The sequence below is a fragment of the Hypomesus nipponensis genome, chromosome 21 (assembly GCF_054491055.1).
Source record: "Hypomesus nipponensis isolate SF chromosome 21, ASM5449105v1, whole genome shotgun sequence".
NCBI classification, from domain to species: domain Eukaryota; kingdom Metazoa; phylum Chordata; class Actinopteri; order Osmeriformes; family Osmeridae; genus Hypomesus; species Hypomesus nipponensis.
Window position 1 is genome coordinate 7,126,817 of NC_140381.1, and position 23,087 is coordinate 7,149,903.

The window sequence follows — 23,087 nt, forward strand, 5'->3', positions numbered from 1 at the left end:
TCAAAGGTTGACCATTCTTTAAAAAGTCAACCAGACAGAACGGCTCAGGCTGGATAAAGGCCTATTGAACGTGTAAATACTGAAGGTACATGTGTGTTTGGCTCTATTGTTCAGTCAGGGCGAAGGAGAGCTGTGGCCTGGATCATGTTTGTTTTACTTGGTGTTGCACAGAGTAGAAAGTAAACGTCTGTCTTCAAAGGTGTACTGTAGCTCCAAGTCAGTCAAGAAAAGCATTCAAGAAGGGAAGACAAGAAGCACAGTATTTCAGAAAAACAATCCTTTATCGGCAGTTTATTGTCAAAGTTGAAATTTAGCAGGTCTTGCCCAGGTCTGTTGTTGAGCACCTTGCCCAAAGTCTATTTCCCTGCAGTGAGAATGACTTTAACTTCAAGACACATCTGTCACTGTTGTTTCTCGTGGTAATGCTAGTTGCAATGAGCGACTGCAGCACAGCACTTGGATCCCATTGTCGTGGAAGTCTTCGCTCTGTTTCTGACGTGACAAATAAACAAGCACGAGCACGACCAGACACACTTGCCCTGGAAGAGAAGATTGTCACCCCAGCTGCCATGAGAGTCACATCCTCAGGGCCGTGGAACAGAGGAGGACAGGCCCCTGCTGTGGATGTGAACTCTCTCTCTCTCTCAATTGTGTTGCTTCCCCCTCTCCCTCTCCCTCTCCCTCTCCCTCTCCCTCTCCCTCTCCCTCTCTCCCTCCTTTCCCTTTCTCCGTCCCACTCGCAACCTTAATTCTCTCGCCGTCTGTTCATCTCTCTATCCATCCGTCTCTCCACCTCCCACGGCCATCCGGAGAAGAGGGCCATTGTGGCTGGAGCAGAAGGACAAGCACCCCCAGGTCTGGAGGAGGGCCCGTCCCTGGCCCCCGTCTCCCCCTGGAGAGGTGGAGCAGGAGGAGGGAGAGGAAGACAAAAGAAGGTCGAGGCGACGACGGTGAAGGTGCCAGTCGAGGTATCGCCGAGATGGACGGCGGTGAGGGAGAGAGTGATCGGGGGGGGGGGGGGTGGGGGGGGAGGGGGAGACAATGGAGACGATGCTGGCGAGCTGGCGAGGGCGGCGGCGGTGGGTGCGAACGAGCATGACGCATTCTCCCTTGCCACCCCCCTGCCTTCTGCTGCCGTGCGGTCCAAGCAGTGAGAAGGACGTTCCGGCATGCTCCGTGATTCAAAGCTTTTTTTCCAGCCGTACATGTGACTTCCGTCGATTGTTCCGCACGCGGAACACCGAGGGACAATCTGCAACACCACAGGTCAACCCCTTTGAACCACAGGTCAAATCTTGCAGCTGAAAATAGGTGACATTCTCGGCCGCTCGGGCTTCCTTTCCTCACAGCCAGGCGCCTGGGCAACTGGGCCTTTGCCCGCGGCCGACCATCGCGTGCGTCACTTCCTTGTACCTGGGTATCAGATGGCTGAGCGGTGAGGGAGTCGGGCTAGTAATCAGAAGGCTGCCAGATCGATTCTCTGCCGTGCACAATGATGTTGTGTCCTTGGGCAAGGCACTTCACCCTACTTGCCTCGGGGGAATGTCCCTGTACTTACTGTAAGTTGCTCTGGATAAGAGCGTCTACTAAATGACTAAATGTAATGTAAATGTACCTGGGTCACGAGTTTGGTCCACACCCTGAAAACAGCAGTGTGAATGATAAACAAAACCAATAAAATGGACACAGTGAAAAGGCAACCGTCCAACTTGGCGATACCGAGCGCATTAGCATGATAAGCAGACTAGAGCGATGACTCAGCTGAAAAGCCTCCTTAATGGGAAAATAAACCCTGAAATTATTCTTCTGAACGGCCTGAACTCGATAAGGGCTGGGTGACACCTCCATGTGTTTTTCTAGGTCAAGTCCTGCAAAGGCTACAAGTGTGCACAGTCATACTTTCATCTCCACGGGGACCTGAAATCATTTGCATCATTAACCTAGTGCACAGATTCTGACACCTTAATGATAGCAGGTTAGAAGAAGCATCATATCGGCGGTTGAGGTGAAGCGATTCAAATTTGGACATGTTTATGCATTTGACGGGGTTAACGTGAGAAAGTCAAATGGGGTTATTTAGTGGGCGGAACAATATGTAGGGCAGATATCTAGGCCAAATTGCTAAATGGCACCTACACAGAGATTAACACCCTCATTTTACACACAGCCACACGCACACACATACCTACAACAGGCTCTGATGATAGTATCAATGTGGGATTCTGAGGGTGCTTAAATGTTCAAGCATTTTTTTTGGTTCTGGTCACAAACCATAGTCCCATACATATATACATGGCTGGGAAAAAGTGAGTCAAGCTAAAAACTACCCATCAATTTCTGTCTTCTGATATTTTCATTGTTGACAGGGTGTATATTCTATGTCCTGTCTGTCCTTCTTGCCCTCTTGGCATGAATGAGGGGGAGGTGGGGGGACCTTACTAGATGGCTGTTAATGCTGTCACTGCCTACAAGCATAATAGACCGAACCGGTTCAGCTCCCAAATCAGGGATCTTAACAGCTTATTCATCAGTTCCTGAAGGATTGCATCAACAACAACAACAACAACAACAGCAGACTACAGTTGGTCATCCTGGCTGCGTGACTGAGAGAGAGGCTATGACGACGTGCTGCACCTGTGCCTGGTCAGAGGATTGAGGAGGCGCCGAGACTGGAATCTCGCTCCTTCCGGAACGTTCCGGCTTGGTTCTTGTTTTGTTTTTCTTTTCGGTTGTGCGCACACGCCACCTTGTCACATATCCCCCGGCGGCGGAGCGATGTGACAGGTTCAACAAGATGAGGCGTGGCTGATCTCTTTCTGCCTGTCTTTGCTGAGGTTGATTAGAAACGAAAGGGCATCTGACCGCTGCTGAGTCACACGTTTAGACCCAAAACTCCAAACAGTAGGACAACAGACATACACACACACGCAGACGCCAAACACCCCTACACACACACACCAACCTCCTGTCAGTGGTGTGTGTGTGTGTGTTGTGAGCTCACGTCCCACAGAGCTTGCACTCTGCTCGTCTCACGTCTGTAAATATCTCGGCTTGGCTCCGTTCCAGACGCAAATCGATTGCAAACAGGATACATTAATCCTTCCACATTTGAATTCCCTCCAACAAGTGTGAGTCACTGGGTTCAGCTGTCAGGTCTGTAGTTTGCCTTGTTTGTTTTTCTTTCTTTGAGCCCACCATGAAAATATTGTGGCATTCAGATGAGACAAGAAAGATAATGTTGCACAGAAGCTTCCCAGTCAGAACTTGGGCATCTTATTACTTGATAACGCTCCAGTCTTTCTGAGCTGGAACATACCTTAGTTGTCTTTGTGATTTAAGCCATGTAGAAATATTTCGCAGCCGTGGTTACAGCTTTCGTGAAAAGGTCATGGCTAATCACCAAACCGAATTAGCAGGATATTATAAAATCTTCTTCCCTCAATCTCATTCACCCATAGACCCAGTCTAGTTTAACAGCTGAATGTTTTAGGGAGATTATTATTCTTATCAAGTCTTACCGAATTCACCCACATTTACATAAGTGCCAGCGAGTCACATTCATCCATGGCTGCTATTAAAGTATATCAACGCTCAAAGGATGTCTGACATCTCATTATGTTGTTTCCCCTGGATGGTCGGGGCAGAGCTGTGGGGTGTTTGCAGAGCGGAGAGCTGCTGTTTGTTGATTGTGCCTCAGAGACAGAGCTTTCTGTAACCCGCTGAGGCGGAGCACATGTTGTCACGGTATGGGGGTGGGTGGGGGGGGGGGGCTTGGAAGTCTCACACACTTTTCTATCTAACACAGATACACACACACAATCTCTCTCTGTCTTTGACATGCATACATATTCTGACACTAACACATGATAACATGTTCACACACACACACACACACACACACAATCTCTCTCTCTCTGTCTTTGATATGCATACATATTCCGACTCTAACACATGATAACATGTTCACACAGACACACACACAAAGACACACACACACAGACACACGCACACACAAACTCGTCTCTCAACCTGTCCCCCAGCAGGAGAAGGCAGCTCATTAAGACCCGACACTGTGAGGGCCGTTGCTTGTGTTCTCACCTGTCTGGGTGGAGGAGGAGACAAAAATGTCTCCCTGCATCACCCGCCGTCAATTACCATCAGCTACTCTCTGACGAGACCACGGCCATGTGCAAGTCAAACACTGGGATCAGGCAACAAGTCTGTCTTTATCCCACGTCAAAGACGTTTCCCGGGGAAGGGAGCACAGAGGGCTGGGCTGCGGAGCGGTGGCCGTGTCTGTTTTGACGAGCGGAAAGTAGAGCAGGGAGAGACACGGGGTGGGGTGGGGGGGGGGGGGTTGAGGACGCCTTCGGGACACAAACCCTTATCTGTGGTAGGACGGAAAAAAGAAAAAGGGGGAGACAGTCTGGGCGCATCACACATCAAGACCCGGTGGCGTTGGTCTCTTCAGGCGCCGAATCGCAGACCAAGGAGAAGAGGAAAAAGGAGAACGAACTGAGCCGCGAGGAAGGCAGACAGCTCGGCTCATAAACCCTCCACACACACACACACACACACACACACGGGACAGGAGGCACAAGGGCTCGGTTTAAGCGTCAGATGTCTCTAAATAAGAAGTATGTGTGTGACAGGAAGGGAGGTGAGGGGTGAATTAGACACACACGCACAAGAAATGACAGAGACAAGGCAATGTGCAAAGCTGTTTGCGTGGCACCAAATAAAAATAGCCATGAATCACAGATAATTGCAACGTTAAATACAGCAGGGAACAGGGAACGGTGGTGAACCAGACTGTCTCTGCTCCGCACATCCGTGACTGGCCGTGATTAGTGTGCCATAATGTGGATTAAGACCGATACCAGTCGGAATTCTCGCAACAGACAGGGAAGGATGTATTTGTTTTCCTAGCCAATAGTGCGTGTGATGCAGCTTCCCCCGAGGAAGGGACGACCCATAAAGCCATAATCTCGCTGTATTTCCTGATGTGAGATGTGAGATTAACCTGTGGATCGCCGCCGCAATGCAGATGGCCAAAACATTTAGCCTTGTTGACATGTTCACCCTCCAGCACGCCCTTATCCACATTCAGGCCAGGAAGCCATGTTGGATATCGTAGGAACATTTGGAAGGTGCCCAAGTAACAGTAAGGCCACAGAGGATAGATTCTCCATGCTAGGAATATTTCTAGTCAGATGGACGGATGTGTGACCAAAGAGATGGACAGGCTCGTTGTGGATGAAGTAAGAGTTCATGACTGTATCTAATCCATTCCATTGATTTCTATTCATCTTTGTTTCAGCCAGCAGCTATGTTAGTGGTGCACAAGTGGGGCACCACTAATCCTCACACTGCAGTGTGTCTGCTGCAGCCTGATGCTAAATGACTATGATACACAAAATCCCTCAAACAGGCACTTGTGCTACTGTATTACGCGACGTCAAGTCTCAGCAAGAAGCCAGTGGCAGCTCATCTATGCGAATATTCTCTATTCCATCACACCTCCCGTACAGCAGAATGGCCAAAAACGTCAAAACGCGTCAGCCAGCATCTCTTCTGACAGTACAATGAACAAAAGTGAGGCAAATAGGCCAAGTGTGTTTATATTTGTCTGTCTCTGTCGGATATCAACGTTGTCATCTCGGGGGGGGGCCGTCGTCGAGATGGGGGGGAAGCGCCCGTGTTCCTCCCAGGCCATCCGACACAGATAGATGGGAAGACTTGGAGGTGTGTGTGGGGATGGGGGGGGGTGGTGGTGGTGGGGGGGTGGAGGGGGGACGACACACGAGGAGGCTCTGACTAGAGGCTGGCAGTGGAGTGCCTGAGAGAGCCTTGGCTTGGCCATCGACACAGCTCCGCTATTAATAGGTTCCGTATTCCCCTGTATAGCACAGGCCTCGGGAGCCACGGTCACTTTCCATTAGGACTCTCCAACTGATGCCAGTTGCCGATAGATGAGGATCGGGCCTGACCTCGGTCTGACAAAACACCGACGAGCCCTGAGCTTGTCCTGATTTGACGTTCTCCCCGTTGGCTCCCGAAAACAGAAGATGGATTCAGTGTCGGTTTAGGGTGACAATGACAATTGGGGTATTATGGACAAACTTGGTATTCAAAAGGTCAGGGTTACAAAAGCGCTACCACCTTTCAAATATACGATCATCAAAGTGGCGGGAGGTTTCAGAAAGCGCTGTTTAGTTGTGGAGGAACATTCAAAGGCCGACGGCTTCGATTGATTGATTTCCGATTGATTGGCCATTGCCATTGTGCATTTGTGTCGTGTTTGAGCCCATCGCTGTGTAAATCAGCACTCCCATGCGACCTGAAGGGAATGAACGTGTCACTCTGAAGAGCCTGTGAGTTCTGAAGGGCTCCACCTACACTGAGAAGGGCCCCAGGAACCAGCCTTTTGTGAGGACCCCCTGAACCACAAAAGACAAGGAGCCGAAGGGCAATTAGTGAGGAGAAGAAACATGCAACAGCATGACAAGTGGTTTCTGAACAGCACACACTCACAGGAGAGCCCAGCAAGAATGGAAATGAAGATGAGGGAATATTAGGTCTCGTTAGTGATTCAAGGCTCGCTCTGTGCTCCGTGTCACGTTCTAGAGAGAAAACAAGCCAAAGTCTTTGGATCATGAGGGGTGAACTAACAATGATGTCCCTGTGTCATTGAGGGGGTTCTGGGCAGGCCAACATAGTTTTCAGGGCGGTGATGATGCTTACTGCATGTTGCAAAACTCTGGGTCTTGGACGACCTAAGAGCACAGTGACATGAGGATGGTCATACTAGAAATACAAATCTTTCAATTACAGTACTAATATTCTAGGAGAAGAATATTCCTGCAATTTACAAGACTTGACATGGACACGTATGGGTTGCAAATACCCTGGGTCATGGCAGAACGTCCTTAGCGATCGTCCTGCCTGCACAAATTCCGAATATTCTGTGTATAATCCTAGAAAAATTCCACAGCGGGGAATATTAGCGCAACCCGAAAGATGAATTTATTCGTGCCTAGTTTATTCCGATAAGACACGATGTTCCTCGTTGACGAGAGGCGCTGCCAGATACAGAGGAGTCCTGGGAAGGAGAGGAGAGACTAGGAGGGGGGGTGTGGGGTACGGTACCTTGTCCCAGGAGGCTCTTGGTGAGTTCACTCTGGCGTCGACGGAGCGGTGACAGCCACACTCGGTGAGGCATGCTCCTCCCGGGGGAAATGTAGACGGGATCAGACTCTTTCCTACGGCCCGACTTTGACAGAGGAGAGCCTGTCCAAAACTGTCGGAGGCAATGCATCACATTTGACGACATGCTGAAAGAAACGGACGTTGACGGTGAAAGGTACACACAGATGTGCCTTTCTGTGATTCGTTTTTGGGGGGGGTATTTTTTCCAGCGGCCGACACCGTGCGAAGACAAGGTCAACGCTAAAACAAAGCGTCACAGATTGGGAGATGAGTCAGAGGGTGTTCGTTTTTCAAGCCGTCAATCCCACAACAACGTATTGCAACAATTCCCTTGCTTTGGAAGTGCATCCAGCTGGAGCCTGTTGCACACCGAACACGTGACACCCATCACTGTTGCTGCGATTAGCCTCATTACATGTATCGAGTCGTCTCCCCAATCAAGCAGAATTTCCGGCTGGTAATGGCTAGTATGGGCATCTCCCTCTGCATGCATTGTGGGCTTTAGGACCATTTCCAAAGGTCACCTGACATGGCTTCCCTTGTGGGGGTATCTGGTAATGGAGTGCAAATGAAAATCATGGCTATCAACAGAAGTTGCCCTTGTGGAAAGGTCAATCATAATTAGCTTGTGTGGAGGTAGATGTATATAGATTATTCTTTAGGGCAAGCTGTGTAGACACATATGAGAGTTCTAATTGCCTTTGGTCATTTTATTTGCAAGTCAATTCAAGAGATCCCCCGAGGAATAATCAAAGCTTTGTAAAGGCGACTTTACGTTGTATGCTTTTGTCCCGTGTGATGTAGGTTGTCAGCATGCTAAAACTAGAAAAACACCTGTATGTACGGATGGCTGTTGGTTAAATTGTAAAATTAAACATCTCCCCTTCTTGTGCAGAATACGAATGACATGTAGATGAAAAGACTGATTTTCCATCTAAAGTAGGTGAATCTGCTCTGAATAATCACCACAGCCCTGCTCACACAGCATTTTATCTGCTCCAGTGGCTCTTGTTTATACACTATCACATATCGCCTCCTCCCTCCCTTGAATCTCTCCCTGTACTCCAATTTGCATGCAGCCCAGGCATTGGCTGCTCAGACCTCACACTCCAACAAGCTGCTGCATGCTGATTGGCTAGTGCTAGAGGTGGGCATGGAATCCCAGCCATCAAAAACAGGGATAAAAGGGAGAGCGCGTGGAACCGCGGAGTCAGACGAGCAACATTCAACACAAGTTTGAGCCCTGTCTACATCTACACCCCAACAAAAAAAACAGAACCTCAATACTCTTCGAAATCTCAGATTTCTCCTTCTTCAGCCTTCCTACACTCTCTGTAGTACAGCAGACTGGCACCTTTGACAAACAAGGGGAAGTTCAGCAGATACTAGTAAGTTACCATCGTCTTGAGATCGCCAGTATCTGTTTCTGCAGCTGTGACCACAGCCGAGCCACAGAGAGTAACAGACAGAAACCAGTTTCAGGACTCCTTCTCGACTTCCTTCAGGTTAGCCCGACCCCACCAACTCCTCAGCAAAGCTCCCGCCATGTCTCTGGACGTGAAGGAGAAGACCCACGTGCGCCTGGTGTTCCTGGGTGCGGCCGGCGTGGGCAAGACGGCCCTGATCCGCCGCTTCCTCCAGGACTCGTTCGAGCCCAAGCACCGGCGCACCGTGGAGGAGCTCCACAGCAAGGAGTACGACATCGGCGGCGTCAAGGTCACCGTGGAGATCCTGGACACCAGCGGTAGCTACTCCTTCCCAGCCATGAGGAAGCTGAGCATCCAGAACAGCGACGCCTTCGCCCTGGTCTACGCCGTGGACGACCCCGAGTCGCTGGAGGCGGTCAAGAGGCTCCGCGACGAGATCCTGGAGGTCAAGGAGGACAAGTACACGCCCATCGTGGTGGTGGGCAACAAGGCGGACTGCGAGGAGAAGCGTCTGGTGGCCAGCGACGATGTGCTGTCCACGGTGGAGCTGGACTGGAATAACAGCTACCTGGAGGCTTCAGCCAAGGAGAATGCCAACGTGGTGGAGGTGTTCCGGGAGCTTCTGCAGCAGGCCAACCTGCCCAGCCGGCTGAGCCCCGCCCTGCGCAGACGCAGGGAGACCTTCCCCAAGGACCTGGGCGTCAGGCCCCCCATGAATAAGACCAACAGCTGCGTCGTCTCCTAATGGGCTGGGACTGAGGCAGAGGAGGGGCGGGGGGGCTGAGGGGTTGCTGCTCAGTGCCGGAGCTCATGAAACTTTGGAGGAAGGTGGAGGGGTGGGGGGGACGAGAGACTTGACCGCATGGGTCCGAGGGAATGAGATGAACTGATTCGGACCCGAGCTCGCATGCGTTCCTGAACACCTTTTGATTCCCGTCTGCGTCTCTCGTTGGCAAGTTGTGTAGAAGGAGAAACGTTAGGAAAGGCTAGAAGCGTATTGCAAGTGGACTGGGTCCAACGTGATGAGAATATACTGCAGGTGTACGGAGAGAGGAGGCGAGAGGGGAGGACAATTCTTGTTTACTTGATGTCATGTGTTGCTGCTTATTCGGTTAAGATGCTGCTGTTGTTTAGATCGAGTTTGGATCAATGTACAATAGCTTTTGTATTCTATGGCTGTTATTTTTGCGCATTTGTGCATTGGATGTTTACTTGCAATAAGACGTTGAACTGTTGCAAACAGACAAGTTTATCGACCAATTTATTGAGTCAAAAGTGAGAAGAAATGTATGTTATGGGGTATGTTCAAAATAACTGCTTTAATGTAACACTTTGTATCTTCTCATTTGGACATTGATGTATAGCACTGCATAATGTTTACAAAAACCATGAGTTTTAAGATTAATTTTCTATTATAAGCATGACTCAATTAATGTTTAAAACGTAGGGAAATGCAAATGTCTACATGCACTTTTTCTTTTTCAATGTACATGCAAATGTTTTTTTTATATATTTTTTTTTTACCGTGTTTTATTTTCATGACAATAATGCTTAATTGTGTTATTTTCAAAAGTATTAATGAAATGTGGACCAAAATGCAAATTAAAATAAAACATGAAAAAACGAAATGCTAAATCTCCTGCTCTTTCTTGCATTAAGTGTTTTGACTGATACAGTGTACTAAGTCTCAAGGTTCCTGTGAAACCTTTACATGAGGTGTGGCGACGTCAACACTGATGTCGATGGACCGGGTAGCACCTGAACGGGTCTGTTTGACCTTGTCCGGGTTTCCCAGATTCGTTAACAAGCTCTTGACGCTAAGAGCTTCTTAAGAGCGTTCTAAGAGCGTTCTAAGAGCGTCCTAAGAAGTTCTTGGCGTTAAGAGCTTCTTAACGAATCTGGGAAACCCGGCCCTTATGAATAACTCCTCAGAGGTAGTAAAATTACTGGCAGAAAATGTTTGTGGTATAGACATTTTGTTAGAATGATAGAATCATTTAAATGTTCATTGAATCATAGCCAACACTTGTTAACTTCATAGAACATGGATGAGTAAACATCGAGTTGTCTGAATGGTTTAAAAGGTACATTATTATTATTTTTATGTTAATTTTGTACGTATTTTTCTCCCATGAAATTAAAGGTGGTATTGATGGTTTTAAAACTGAACCAACGTCGCCCTCTAGCGACAGATTATTTTTCTGTGCGTTGTTAGTTTAACCTTTTACACCCTTTAACAACCTGTCTACAGCTATTTAATAGAATAAATAAAACTATGCCTATATAAATCTACCTTCAAATGGAACAATTTGTAATCAAGCCAAATGTGTAGTATAATGGGTGGTGCACATTACTGTTTAGGTGAGCATGTCCTCATTGTGTCACATTAGTCCTAGACCATTTCAATTAAATCAGGTTCATAATGCATATCAGAGGATCAGCTCGGACCTTCTGGAAAAGTCTGAAAAGAAAAAGCTATAAACATGTCAGAAAACAAGTTAGACGCTCACTCTGCAGGCGCATTGGATTAGGTTTACAAACATGAGTGAAAGATTTAAAGAATAATGGTATTTTGATGACAGCAATGCCATTGAAAGCCTTCATGTGCTTGACACCGACAGGTAAGCTCATTCTAGGGTACAGCACTTTACAATATGGTAACACTGGATGGACTATAATACACAATGTGTTCTACACAGCTGTGGTGTCGCAGAGCCCATGTGCTTCCCCCTCTCTCCATCAGATTCATTGTTTCCTGATTTATTTGAGGAAGTGACTTCTTGAACGTTTGCTTTCTGGTTCCTCTTTCTGTCCAGTTAAAACAAACTGTTCCGTACTCCCTTTCGTCTCTCCATTTCCATCATGGACACCGAAGGGGAGGTTCGTCTGTTCAACTGTCAAAGCAGGTGTGTTGACCTTTACCTTCACATTCTTCCAGACACAAAACTTCAGGATCGCATGTTTTCTTTTGTATAATGACGCTATTGTGTACAGGTTTCCACATGGCCCAATGGGAGAACGTGAGGTTTTGTGATGTGTCGTGAAACTGCCTTGTGTGATGTAGAACAATACACCTTGAAGTGAAATGTTTGACGTTTTCCTGCCCTGGCTCCTTGACTCGTTTCCTGCCCTGGCTCCTTGACTCGTTTCCTGCCCTGGCTCCTTGACTCGTTTCCTGCCCTGGCTCCTTGACTCGTTTCCTGCCCTGGCTCCTTGACTCGTTTCCTGCCCTGGCTCCTTGACTCGTTTCCTGCCCTGGCTCCTTGACTTGGTCTAAGCTCCTCAGCGGCTGATCTAAGAATCCTGAGGCGTTTGGAACAAGTTTAGGGTCCTCGACACATTCCAGCAAAGAACCAATGAAAATGTAGAGTAAAAAAAACATCAAAACCTCCCTCCGATACTATTACCCTACAAGTTAAAGAGTGATTTATGATGGAATTGAACACCTTTGAAACTTTTTTTTTGTCTCGTTTCCACTGTAGGGTTGTGGGTCTTCCACTTTCTACTTTTAGCCTGCCACTGCCTGCAGCTGTAATCTCAAGATTGCTGTGATACCACAGAAATAAATGTAGTTTGTGGTTAAGAAAAAAAAAGGTCAGCATGAGAGGGGAACACAAATGTGACAAAGGAGCAGCTTTGTAGATTCAATAATAAACTGATTAGTATTCATCCAAGAGTTTTTTTTTTATTGACCAAAAGCAGATGTGTGTGTGTGTGTGTGTGTGTGTGCTGAGAAAAAATGACATACAATACATGAAGCATACTTGCATACTGTATTTCACTATCTGTTGCACTGAAATACCTTTGATGCAAATGAAAGAATTGGCTCAGCAATAACTGACACTTTACCCCCCCTAGTGTGGCTCTGGCTTGTCATATGTAACAGTCAATATCTGACACACAAAAAAGGTGAAAAGAAACTAAACAAAAATAAAGGAAAAAAGACAAAAAAAATAAAACAGAATTACAGTCAAAAGATCATTTTCGTGACTTATGTCCTCATTTGGACAAACCCCCTTGGGGCTGCTTGGTCCTTTGTGTGTGTGTGCGTGTGTGTGTGTGTGTGTGCGTGTGTAGTGCGTGTGTTTGTGCGCTGTCCACTCAATCGTCCACAGTGATGTTGCGGAACAGGTAGGCCATGGACTCCCCGTTGTGGATGCGTCTTATGGCCTCGGCCAGGATCATACTGACGTCCACCGTCTTGATCTTGGGGCACTGCAGCTTCTGCACCTCGTGAGGAACCGTGTTGGTCACCACCACCTGGGGGCGCACGAGGACACTCGATGGGGGAAGCGAACACGCGATCGTCGCTCACACAAAAGAGAGAATCCCGACAGGAAAATCGTTTTAAAACGACGGGCAAAAAAAAAACAAAATCGGCGTCGATTGATTCGTCGACGTGCAACGGCATCAGAGCTTATCGAGAGCCTCCCGATGTGAGTGTGCACATCATTGGCTCACGCAGACATGCTAGCGCGCTAACGCGGTCAGGAAGGGCGCACTTCCAATTTCATCATTTCCTGCTGAACCGACTGATCTCTCTACGAGCTTTTGCGTACGTCGGTTTGGAGGAAAGCCCGTTCTGAAATGGAATAATGGACTGTAAAGTGAGTGGAGGAGCGCCCTTTGGACTGTTTACCTCGTCAATGGCGGACTCTTCTATGAGTCGGGGGGCCTCGGCGGAGAGGAGGCCGTGAGTGGCCATGATGTAGATCTTATAGGCCCCCCTCTCCTTCAGTATCTCTGCCGCCGCCACAAAGTCCTCCACGTCGTCTATGATGTCATCCTGACACGCACAAAACACACACACACACACAACAGGGGGCGGGACTAGGACACTGGGTTGCCCTTTACACGTTTCCTAACCTCGGCAACCTTCCACAAACCCAAAATACGGGTAACGAGTTGAAAATAGGACGGTGTGATACAACAGCCTGCGGTTCCGTTTTTAGCGTCCGGTGAATACTTCTGCATGGGGCATGAATCCATTAAGCCACACGACTAGTTCTGACACTCTCTAACACAGAGGGACTCAAGAGCCTTTCCTAGTTCTTTCTCGTGTCTATAACCCATTTTTAATAGATACTAGTCCAATATGTTGTTCATTGTCACGTGACCTGTGTAGGAAAAAAGGTAGAGAAAAGAGCAGCTCTTACGACAATAATGGCGATCCTTCCGCCCACATCTCCCACAACAGTAATGGGCGGCTTCTCCTTGGCCATCATTACTGCGAGGCAAAAGAACAAAAAAGCAATGATCCTCTCGATGTGTCAAGACAGGGCAGCATCTGAAACGTTCTAATGATTAGGGCATTGGGTTAGCAGGGATCATGGCCAAAACCTACAAAGATCATGCAAGACGGCGCTACCTCACAAGCAGCCCAGCTACCAACTGCATTCAGCTGGTGTTCACTGTAGTTCTGGTTCTCTAGTGTGGTCCCGTTTATTTTCAGACAGAAAACAATTATATTTTTATCTTAAATGTATCTCTTTTTTCCAATTTGGAGCCTTTTTCGTGTAGGCTATTACGAAAGGTCATGTGCCCTTCAGAGTAAAGTTATGGTGTGCATACATGTTTGGGCCAAATACAGTTTGTTGTTCTGAAGGAAATTAAAGGGCTTGTGAGAGTAGAACTATCAGTTGTTCCTGCTTTGAAAACCAAAAAAGATCTGGTTAGGATTCAGGGAAGCGACACACAGCAACCCCATGCCATGCTCACTCAGAACACAGTGTCAACCCCCAACTTCCTGATCCGTACCCGCTCCCACGTCCAATCAGACACCCGCTTATTTAAAAACTCCCCCAGGGCGAAGAGCAAAGCAATATCTACGTCAAACTCTCGCGTTTGTCGAAGCACGTGTTCATGAAAAAAAAAATATATATATATATATACACACACACCGATTGAGTTTTTAAATAACCAAGGACCCCACAGTTGCATAGTCCGAGCTTCGACACAATCAAAAAAACGATCCAAGCAAAAGGATGCATGGGCGGAAACCACACAGGTCAGCGTTCTTACACGAAAGCTCTCAAGTCGGCCATGCTGCACTGTAGGAAAGGCACTGAGTTACGACCCAAACTGGAGCGAAGCATCTACTTTACAGCTCTGCCTGTGAGGCAATAATTAGTCGGGTCGACACTACCGGACTACCTTACATTTAGCAGACACCCTTATCCAGGGCGTCTTACAGTAAGTACAGGGACATTCTCCCCGAGGCAAGTAGGGTAAGGTGCCTTGCCCAAGGACACAACTTCATTTTGCACGGCCGAGAATCGAACCGGCAACCTTCTGAGTAATAGCCCGATTCCCTAACCGCTCAGCCATCTGACACCCTATGAGCCTGAGGACTACCTTAACAGGACATGGCAGTGATTGGGCGGCAGCCTCACAACATGCTGTTGTTGGAACACTGACGGTCAACGTGGTTTCAACCCAGTACATTCTTTGTGGGGCAACTCAAAAATACAGCATGGGAACAGCCACAATGCGTTTCCATTTTGTTCGGCAGGACAGCGTACACATTCGGGCAGAAATGAAACAACGGCAGATTGATTTGGTCGTCAATTGGAAATCAACTCTGGACACCGGTTCACAGCTAATTGTGTTGCAGGCGCGAGCCCCATTATAGAAAGAGCGTGGAGAGTCTACACCGCAAGAGTCAGATGAGTATGCTGCTCTTATTCCCCACAGAAATATATCCATCAACATGTAAAAAGGGATCATCCACAACTGGGGACTTGTTATGACATTAAAGTTCTATTCTTTGTGACATCTTCAGAGAATTGGAAAGATTTCAGGTCGTTCCTGGACTCTTGCCGCAGTCTGTGACAGCCCAGAGCCTGCACAGTAGCTGTGAACGCAGCTCTTCAGACCAAACGTCTCATTCATTAAGATGCGCCCTCCAATCCTGTTACAAATCATGACAGTTTACTTCCTGGTCCGATTCATTCCCCCCCCCCCCCTTCAGGAAACAGCTCATCACGCTGGTTGAACTGAGGACTTCCATGCCGAGCGCTTAGGGAGAGATGCGTCGTTACTGGTTCATACGAGGACAGACCACCTGCAGGGATTTGTCTCTCTCTAGCTACCATGGTAACCCCGGCGTGGGGGGGGGGGGGGTCAGGGCTGCTCGGTGTCTCGGTGACCTCTGCGGCACGAGACCTGTTGTGGCAGAACCCCTTCGGCACCACACCCATCTGCCCGTAACAAAGAGAGCACTGCGCGGTCTGGGTTGGGACGTCTCCCAAAAGCGCTAGCATCGGAAGCCCTTCAGTTCTCCTTCAGATTGGTTACATGCATCAGCAGGTGGGGGATTGGGGGGGGGGAGGGGGGTCAGGGAGTTGCGGTCGTACTTGGAAGCTCAATGCCAGGGAATGGAGCCTGGAGTCTCCCTACGCCGCCAACAAGAGAGATGGGACAGGAAGTTGACACGGTCAGACAGTCAAAACAGAGAGACGGGACAGGAAGTTGACACAGTCAGACAGTCAAAACAGAGAGAGGGGACAGGAAGTTGACATGGTCAGACAGTCAAAACAGGGAGACGGGACAGGAAGTTGACATGGTCAGACAGTCAAAACAAAGAGAGGGGACAGGAAGTTGACACAGTCAGACAGTCAAAACAGAGAGACGGGACAGGAAGTTGACATGGTCAGACAGTCAAAACAAAGAGAGGGGACAGGAAGTTGACACGGTCAGACAGTCAAAACAGAGAGAAGTTGGGACATGTAAACAAAACAAAACATCAACGGTGGTAATAGGTTCCATCTGCAGATTCCACTGCTATATTAAGTGGGCGCGGCACCCGGGCAGACGTCAAAACCGGGACTGAGAGAGAGAAACCCAGAGGGGGCAACCACGGAAAGACAAGAGGTCGCAAGAGGAGAGATTCAGCTGCTGCGTCAAGGATGAAAGCAGACGAGTGTGTGTGTGTGTGTGTGTGGGGAGGGGGGGGGTGAAGAAAGAGAGAAATCCGGGGGACGGTGCCTAATGGAGAAAGGAGGAGGAATAAAGATGAGCGGGGAAAGTCTCATCCCTGTTATATGGAGTGGAGAAGGGCAGGAGTGGAGAGAGGGCGAGAGGATATAAATTCAGATGGTGTGAAGTAGAGGGGGAACAGGGGGAGAGGGGAGGTGGGAGGGGGCGAGAGAGAGAGAGAGAGAGAGAGACAGACAGAGAGACAGAGAGAGAGAGAGAGAGAGAGAGAGAGAGAGAGAGAGAGAGAGAGAGAAAGACTAGCGTCAGCAGTAGGGGAAACTTAGCAAGGTGTGCTTAGCCTCTGTCGGCAGACGGTCAGGCCTTTAGAATGCTACAAGACCAGGGTCCCTTCGTACAATGTTGCTTATTTTCCCAGACTCAAGAGGTTATTTAAGGACAAGTGGAACGTGTTTGACAGGGAACACAACGAATGTTTCCTATCTAGTGTAAGCACATCTCCATTAGGTCCATTTTGGTTGGTGTCCTGAGTACAAAGTGTCAACAGTGTTGTCAAGGTGGGGGATCTAGCATGTGTGTGTGATGTGATGGGTCTCCGAGCTGACAGGACACATACTGTATGTGCATGTCATACCCAACATGAGCAACACCACACTGTGCCAACATATGAGAATGAGCACTGTGTGTGAGTGAGCTGTTGACTCACTGGTTTGAACTCATTAGCTCCCTTTATAGATTATTGAGTAGATGGTCCCTGCTGAATGCAGACTCAGGGCTCAGCCTGCCTCTGGTTACATGAACCAGCTAGCTGATTGGGCAGGTCACATGGCTCTAGGGGAGGAATGCCGTAAAAGACTTTGGAATGACTCAAAGGCGAGCTGGACCTTGTGTGTGTGTGTGTGTGTGTGTGTACTAGGGAGTGCTGGTGGACTGGTTTAGGGTCTGGAGCTCTCTGCTAGAGATATTGTGTGTGTGTGTGTGTGTGTGTGTGTGTGTGTGTGTGAGAGCTCTTCTTACCTGGAAGCTCCAGACCAGGGTGTCCGGAGGTTGTGCGGACCGAGGGGGGTGAGTGTCGGCCGTCGGCCATGTCGGACTCTGAACACTGGGCCTCCCCATGCATCACGGCCAGGCCCAAGCGGAGCCTCTCAGCATACGACTGGGCTCTGGGACACAAACACGTCAACAACAAAAAACTCAAACTCGATTCAACAGTTAACCCAACCCGAGCAAAACAATGACTAAAAGGACGTCAATACTTGCAATTTGGTGCATTTCCAAACCTTCATGTTACCTCTTGGCAGCAGATGGGGACTTTGCAACAATGATTGCATTCCGGTAATCTGGGATCTGGGACACAAGCAAAGGAAGAAACTGACTGACCAACCACGCACCAGATCACTCAACTTTGACCCAAGATCCAGTAGCATCTGATAAACACAGTCAACAAGGTCATCATTCGGTGACTTGGTTTTCCAACCTCTAGACGAGAGAGTTGGAAGATGTGCTGGGGGCGGGGGGGGGGGGGGGGGGGGGCGGGGGGGCTTAGGGTCTCACCTCCTCCTGGATGTACTGCAGCAGGAAAGGGGAGGCACGCAAGTTGTCCACGGGGAAACTGAAGAAGCCCTGGATCTCCTTCTGGTGGAGGTCCATGGTGATGATGTGCGTTAACCCTTCGACGAGACGAGGCAAAACGTGGGCGTTCATTTGGAGGGGGCATTTGTGTTTGCCGATGTCGATTCTCAAAAGTGGGGGTGTGGTATTAAAAAGAGAGACAATCACAAGAAACACCACAAGCAAAATAAAACCACCGGCTCGTACCCGCTTTGGCTAGCATGGACGCCAGCAGCTTGCAGACAATGGAGCCCCTCTTCCTCATCTTGCACTGCTTGCTGTAAGGGAAGTAGGGGATGACCCCGATGATGTTCTTTGCACAGGACGTCCTCAGAGCGTAGGCCATGACCAGAAGCTCCATGATGGCCGTGTTGACATCTCTGTAGTCGCGCGAGACAAGAGAGAGAGCATTGAGAGGTGAGGAGATCATGAGGCCGTGTGAGTGACGGGACCTACTTTTGTGAGTGAGAAAAGTCTGTTGAGGAGAGGTATTCGGTCCGGTCTGACACATTTAGGGATGGATATCCACGGCGTTGATTCCAGGTCCAGAGAGACCATATACATTTCAAAAAGCCTCATTTAAAGCTTCAGAACTATTGTTCCTGTCGGTCTTAACTGAAACACAATTGTCAGGTCTAAGAGGGAGGGGGGAGCCTTGCTCATTGTGTCAAATATACACACACACACACACACACACACAACAACAGATCCCTAGAGAGCACATTCAGTCAACCGTGCTACAGTAAGGGACTAAGCTAGGTTGAGGGCATGCTCATTTTTCCTGGCACGCTCCCTCAGTGGCAAGCCTGTCTCTCCCTGCAGTCTCTACCTAAACCCTGCCAAGGAGTTCTACCTTTGGACTACCTCTGAAAGCGAGCAGGCATTTCTTAATAATTAAGCTTCTCAAAAGATTTCCTCAAAGAATGAATGCATTGTTGCACCAGAATCAGACCGTTCACAGAGGAATTTGTCCACATGCTTGGGAAATGATATACAAATGGCATTACCACTTCCACTCCTCAATATCACCTACTACATATTAAAAACATCAAAAAAACACAAAAAAACAAACACATTTTACATAACCATTACAGATTATCTTCAGAGCAGGAATTAACGTTGATTATTATATGGCAACGACGGTACGAGCTTTCTGATTGGCTAATGGGGAGTCATGCCAGACGCGTATTGCCCTCCTCAGCGGTCAATACGGCTCCGTATTGCCCTCTGACGTCATCTTCAAAATGAGCGACGAGTCAGCTGCTGAGTTTTACTATCCAGATGATGCTGAAAAGATTTGTCATCGAAAGTGAGGATGAAGACTAGACTCTTTTAATCACTTGTGTCGTTATTTTGTGTTGAAATTAAAGCCATTTTAGCAGAACCATGTTGTCCGCTTTCTATCAAAAGTAATGAGTTGCTAGGCAACACATGAAACACAGCATGAGAAGCCTTGAGAGCTAGCTACAATTAGCCTAAAGGTACCATTTATTTTCGTTTACAAAATGAAAAGAAGCTAAAAATGCCATATAATAAACTAATTACTAACCTCGACCGTTCGGTCATGCCGGGAAATATCAAACCTCGGCTTTGCAAAGCCGAGGTTTGATATTCCAGCCTCAGTTTTATATTTCCCGGCATGACCTCACTCTTGGTTAGTAAGTAGTTAGTAACTTTACATAATCAATTATATAAAATTAAGTGTATTCAAAACGAGTAATTAGCTAGTGCCTTTGTGGTGTTGGCCAGGACAAGCCTGGTGTGAAAGAGGAGACCATAGAGGTCAACGCTCTGGAACAACCTGCCAACACTCCCTCTCACCTTACCAGTGCCTGTCAAAGGGCACAGCGGCGGTGGATATAGAACACGACAGCTGAATGTCAAGGCTGTGACCCGTCAGGTTAAAAGGTGTGTGTATGTGTGCGTGTGATAAAGAGACAGCGAGGATGGTGGGATTGCTACCTAGAGTCAAATTGGCATTGACAAAAACGTTTCCAATAGGTGGCCTCCCCCGTCAATTTTCTCTGAGGTGAAAATTGCGAGCAAGCCAACGAGGGAAGACATCTTCAATTCACCAACGGCTGCCGAAAAAACATGAAAGATTTGTTTTTTGGGTTCTCACCTGGGGATGGTCTGAATGATGAAAATGTCTTGACCACGGACCGACTCCTTGACATCCACTCTAGTCTCTGCTCACAGGGAGATAAAGTCACCTCCAGGTTTATGAAAAGAGAACTGTCAACCCACTGGAGCCATTTTAGTCATTGGAGGGTCACCTGACTAGGAGGCCTAGGTAATAATGTACCAGAAATACAATGTCAAGGACGAACACACATCTCACCTCTATTGGACTCCTGGTAAACCACTGACTTCCCCAACTCCACACCTAGACGCCTGGAAGGAGGAAGAGGGAACAGGGAGCCATTGAAGATCAACACCCACACGGCGAACACTAATAGACCAGGGTATCCATTAGCCCGTCCATTCTCAGTGTGTTCCTGTCTACCTTTAATCTTGCGGCTGTAAACCAGTACTTCCCTACACACAGAGTGGCAGAGGGAGCGGTTTATGGCACAGCTAGGCTGTGAATCTGCTGATATGACTGCAGTGAGAAGTCCCCGCGGGGTGTCTTTCTCTCCGCTCCTAGGACAAGCCCTGGGGTGGGGTCTGTGAGATTGGGTGTGCGAGCATGTGCAAACAATCACAAGCAGAAAGGGTATGCTGCCGTTTGGTTGACGATTAGGAATGGTAAAGATTCATATCGTCACTGATAAGTTCTCCGATGCTGGAGAGAGGGAGAGACGTCCTTTGAGAGAAAACACGTTGGGAGGGGGCGAAGCAAAGAGTTCACTGGGGCTGATGTGCTGCTGACAGCATGGAAAACATTCTCAAAACATAAAAAAAATTACTGAATTACTTATGCTGAAATTACTTTCAGCATAACACAAGAGAATGTTCCGGAGAGTACGTATGCCAGGAGTGGCACAATTAGCGGCACAATTAAAAAACAGCAGACACACGATGACTAAAGGCTTATCCCCTTTGTCACTTTTGGACGCTGTGGAGATCCAGGGCAGGACTAATCCTGGGTAAGCATGCCAGCACGGCTGGCCCTACACGGTATCCACATTGGGTCAACTCAGGAGCTTCCTTGTGCTCAAAACATAATCTTAAATGTCATGGCACATTTCCCCCCTCCCCTCCTAACATTTCCTGTGCTCTCACTCAACATACATCTTGGCTAGGTTTCACTTTTGCTCAGCAACTATAGCACTTTCTCCTCCAATGGCGACAGTCCCCATTGAGAAACCATTTTTGGGCCCGGTTTCCAAACCGTCAGGTTAGCACTGTAATCTGTGTGATGATTTCTGCTGGCTGGCTTGACTGACTGACAGAACTGCCGATTATGGAAAATGGTATTCATCGTCCATTCTTTCTTTCCTTAGAGAAGCCTCTGCCTCCAGGGGCTCAAGAGAAATGATTTGGATCTTGGAATTGCAAAACAGGTTGTTTACTTTGAGGTCTCCTTCAGTCTATTGTCACACAGAGGACGACTGCCCTGTGTACCGGTTTTATTTGTGGGTCTTAGCTTCCTAAGGCAGGCTGGTCTGTGATGTATCCAACTGTCCTTCAAATGGTTTTAAGTGACAGGTTCTGTTGCGGTTGACAGTGGTCTGCAAACACTAATCTCATCAGACCTGTGTGATACTGCACACCCATCTGAAAAGCTTGTGGTTCTCTAAATAAAATTACCTCGCTGCAGTAATGAGAGGCACGCTGACGAAGGCAAGAGGCATAATTAGGGACACTATTCTGTAGGCTACACACAGTATCGACAAGACGTATCAAAGTGTCCAGTAAGTTACATGTTAAGTCCCCAACGTTCACTGATATTAACAGGCCATTGTAATGCAGGGCATGTGTGATACTTGTGTCGAGATCCAGTGCAATAACATCCTACTTACTCTGTAATCTTCTTGGCGAGTTCGATGCATGCGGTGGTCGAGTTTGCAGAGAAGACACGGTACCCACTTTTTGAGACATTCATTTTCGAGTCACCATACGACAGCTTGGAAGTTTGAGTGAGAAACAGAAGACCTGTGAGGCCCAAAACGCCTCATGGGTAAGCTAGTTTCAAATGACTTAATTTGTGTTTTTATTTTTATCATTACTGTACCTAAAGCAAGCCCAAAATGAAAACGGTTATGTAAAATAAACCAATAACGCTACATCTCAACATCAACAGTAATAAAATTCCGACCCAAATCATTTCAAATGCCTTTCGAACACGTAGCCTAGTTACATTGGAAATAAGCAAAAGCAGGAGGATGACCCAACCTTATGTAACCTTCTCTTTATACTTCTAACATTTTTCATACTACACAAATCAAGCAAGATAGCCTATGCATGAACCAACATCAGACAGAGCCGCGACGGTAGATAGAGGCACGGCCACGTTCAGACAATTTGATCCAGTGAAAGCGGTTATAGTAGGCTAATAACTTACTCCAATTTTACAAAATGAATGACCCGTCGAGTCTTGAAAACAAAATAACAAATGCTTTAAAGTCAAACTGCCCCTAGGCTACCTTTACGAGCTCCAAAAATAAGTAAACAAGCCTCTTATCGATTAGCTAGAAAAATAGCACACTACACTGGGGGCTTGATGTAAACTCAGCTATGTCCTCGTCTGAACACAATAAATTTGTCGTCTCCAGAAAACACGTCGGACAAAGAACTACATTTGTTGTGACGGTTTGTTGAAATGCATCTTCTTTCTCATCTTACAATGTTTAAAAACTCAGTCTCCCCGGCCTTCGCTACTGTAAACTTTGTTGCAATGCGGTCGTATCAGAAAAATGCTACGGGACGATTTCATTGGATAGTTGATGACCGTACAGAGCA

At 47.8% G+C, this 23,087-nt stretch overlaps 2 protein-coding genes and 1 long non-coding RNA gene across 7 annotated transcripts; 2 read left to right on the top strand and 1 right to left on the bottom strand.

Moving 5' to 3' along the window:
* The first annotated feature begins 8,434 nt into the window (after positions 1-8,434).
* rasd4 (rasd family member 4) lies at positions 8,435-9,396 on the top strand. Its single transcript, XM_084685753.1, has one exon. The coding sequence runs from the start codon at positions 8,755-8,757 to the stop codon at positions 9,379-9,381; it is 627 nt and encodes a 208-aa protein (XP_084541879.1). The 5' UTR covers positions 8,435-8,754; the 3' UTR covers positions 9,382-9,396.
* A 2,540-nt stretch (positions 9,397-11,936) lies between these two features.
* Positions 11,937-12,310, top strand: LOC146237682 (uncharacterized). The gene is made up of 2 exons (XR_014740525.1): positions 11,937-12,000; positions 12,119-12,310. It is a non-coding gene; the product is annotated as an uncharacterized LOC146237682 (long non-coding RNA).
* Positions 12,311-12,390: 80 nt separating this feature from the next.
* LOC146237683 (phosphoribosyl pyrophosphate synthase-associated protein 1-like) lies at positions 12,391-23,063 on the bottom strand. 5 transcript variants are annotated; one of them, XM_084684972.1, is made up of 12 exons: positions 22,971-23,063; positions 22,148-22,251; positions 20,524-20,576; positions 20,305-20,371; positions 18,390-18,562; positions 18,126-18,241; positions 17,863-17,918; positions 17,589-17,734; positions 15,992-16,030; positions 13,793-13,863; positions 13,276-13,422; positions 12,391-12,896 (listed from the first exon to the last, which is right to left on the bottom strand). In XM_084684972.1, exons 2-12 carry the CDS (start codon positions 22,228-22,230, stop codon positions 12,738-12,740), a joined length of 1,110 nt encoding a protein of 369 aa, XP_084541098.1. In that variant the 5' UTR covers positions 22,231-22,251; positions 22,971-23,063; the 3' UTR covers positions 12,391-12,737. The 5 variants fall into 5 exon arrangements, with proteins under 5 accessions (XP_084541098.1, XP_084541097.1, XP_084541096.1 ...); XM_084684971.1 differs by having other exon boundaries at positions 22,148-22,280; positions 22,690-23,052; XM_084684970.1 differs by having other exon boundaries at positions 22,690-23,051.
* Between the last annotated feature and the right edge of the window lie 24 nt (positions 23,064-23,087).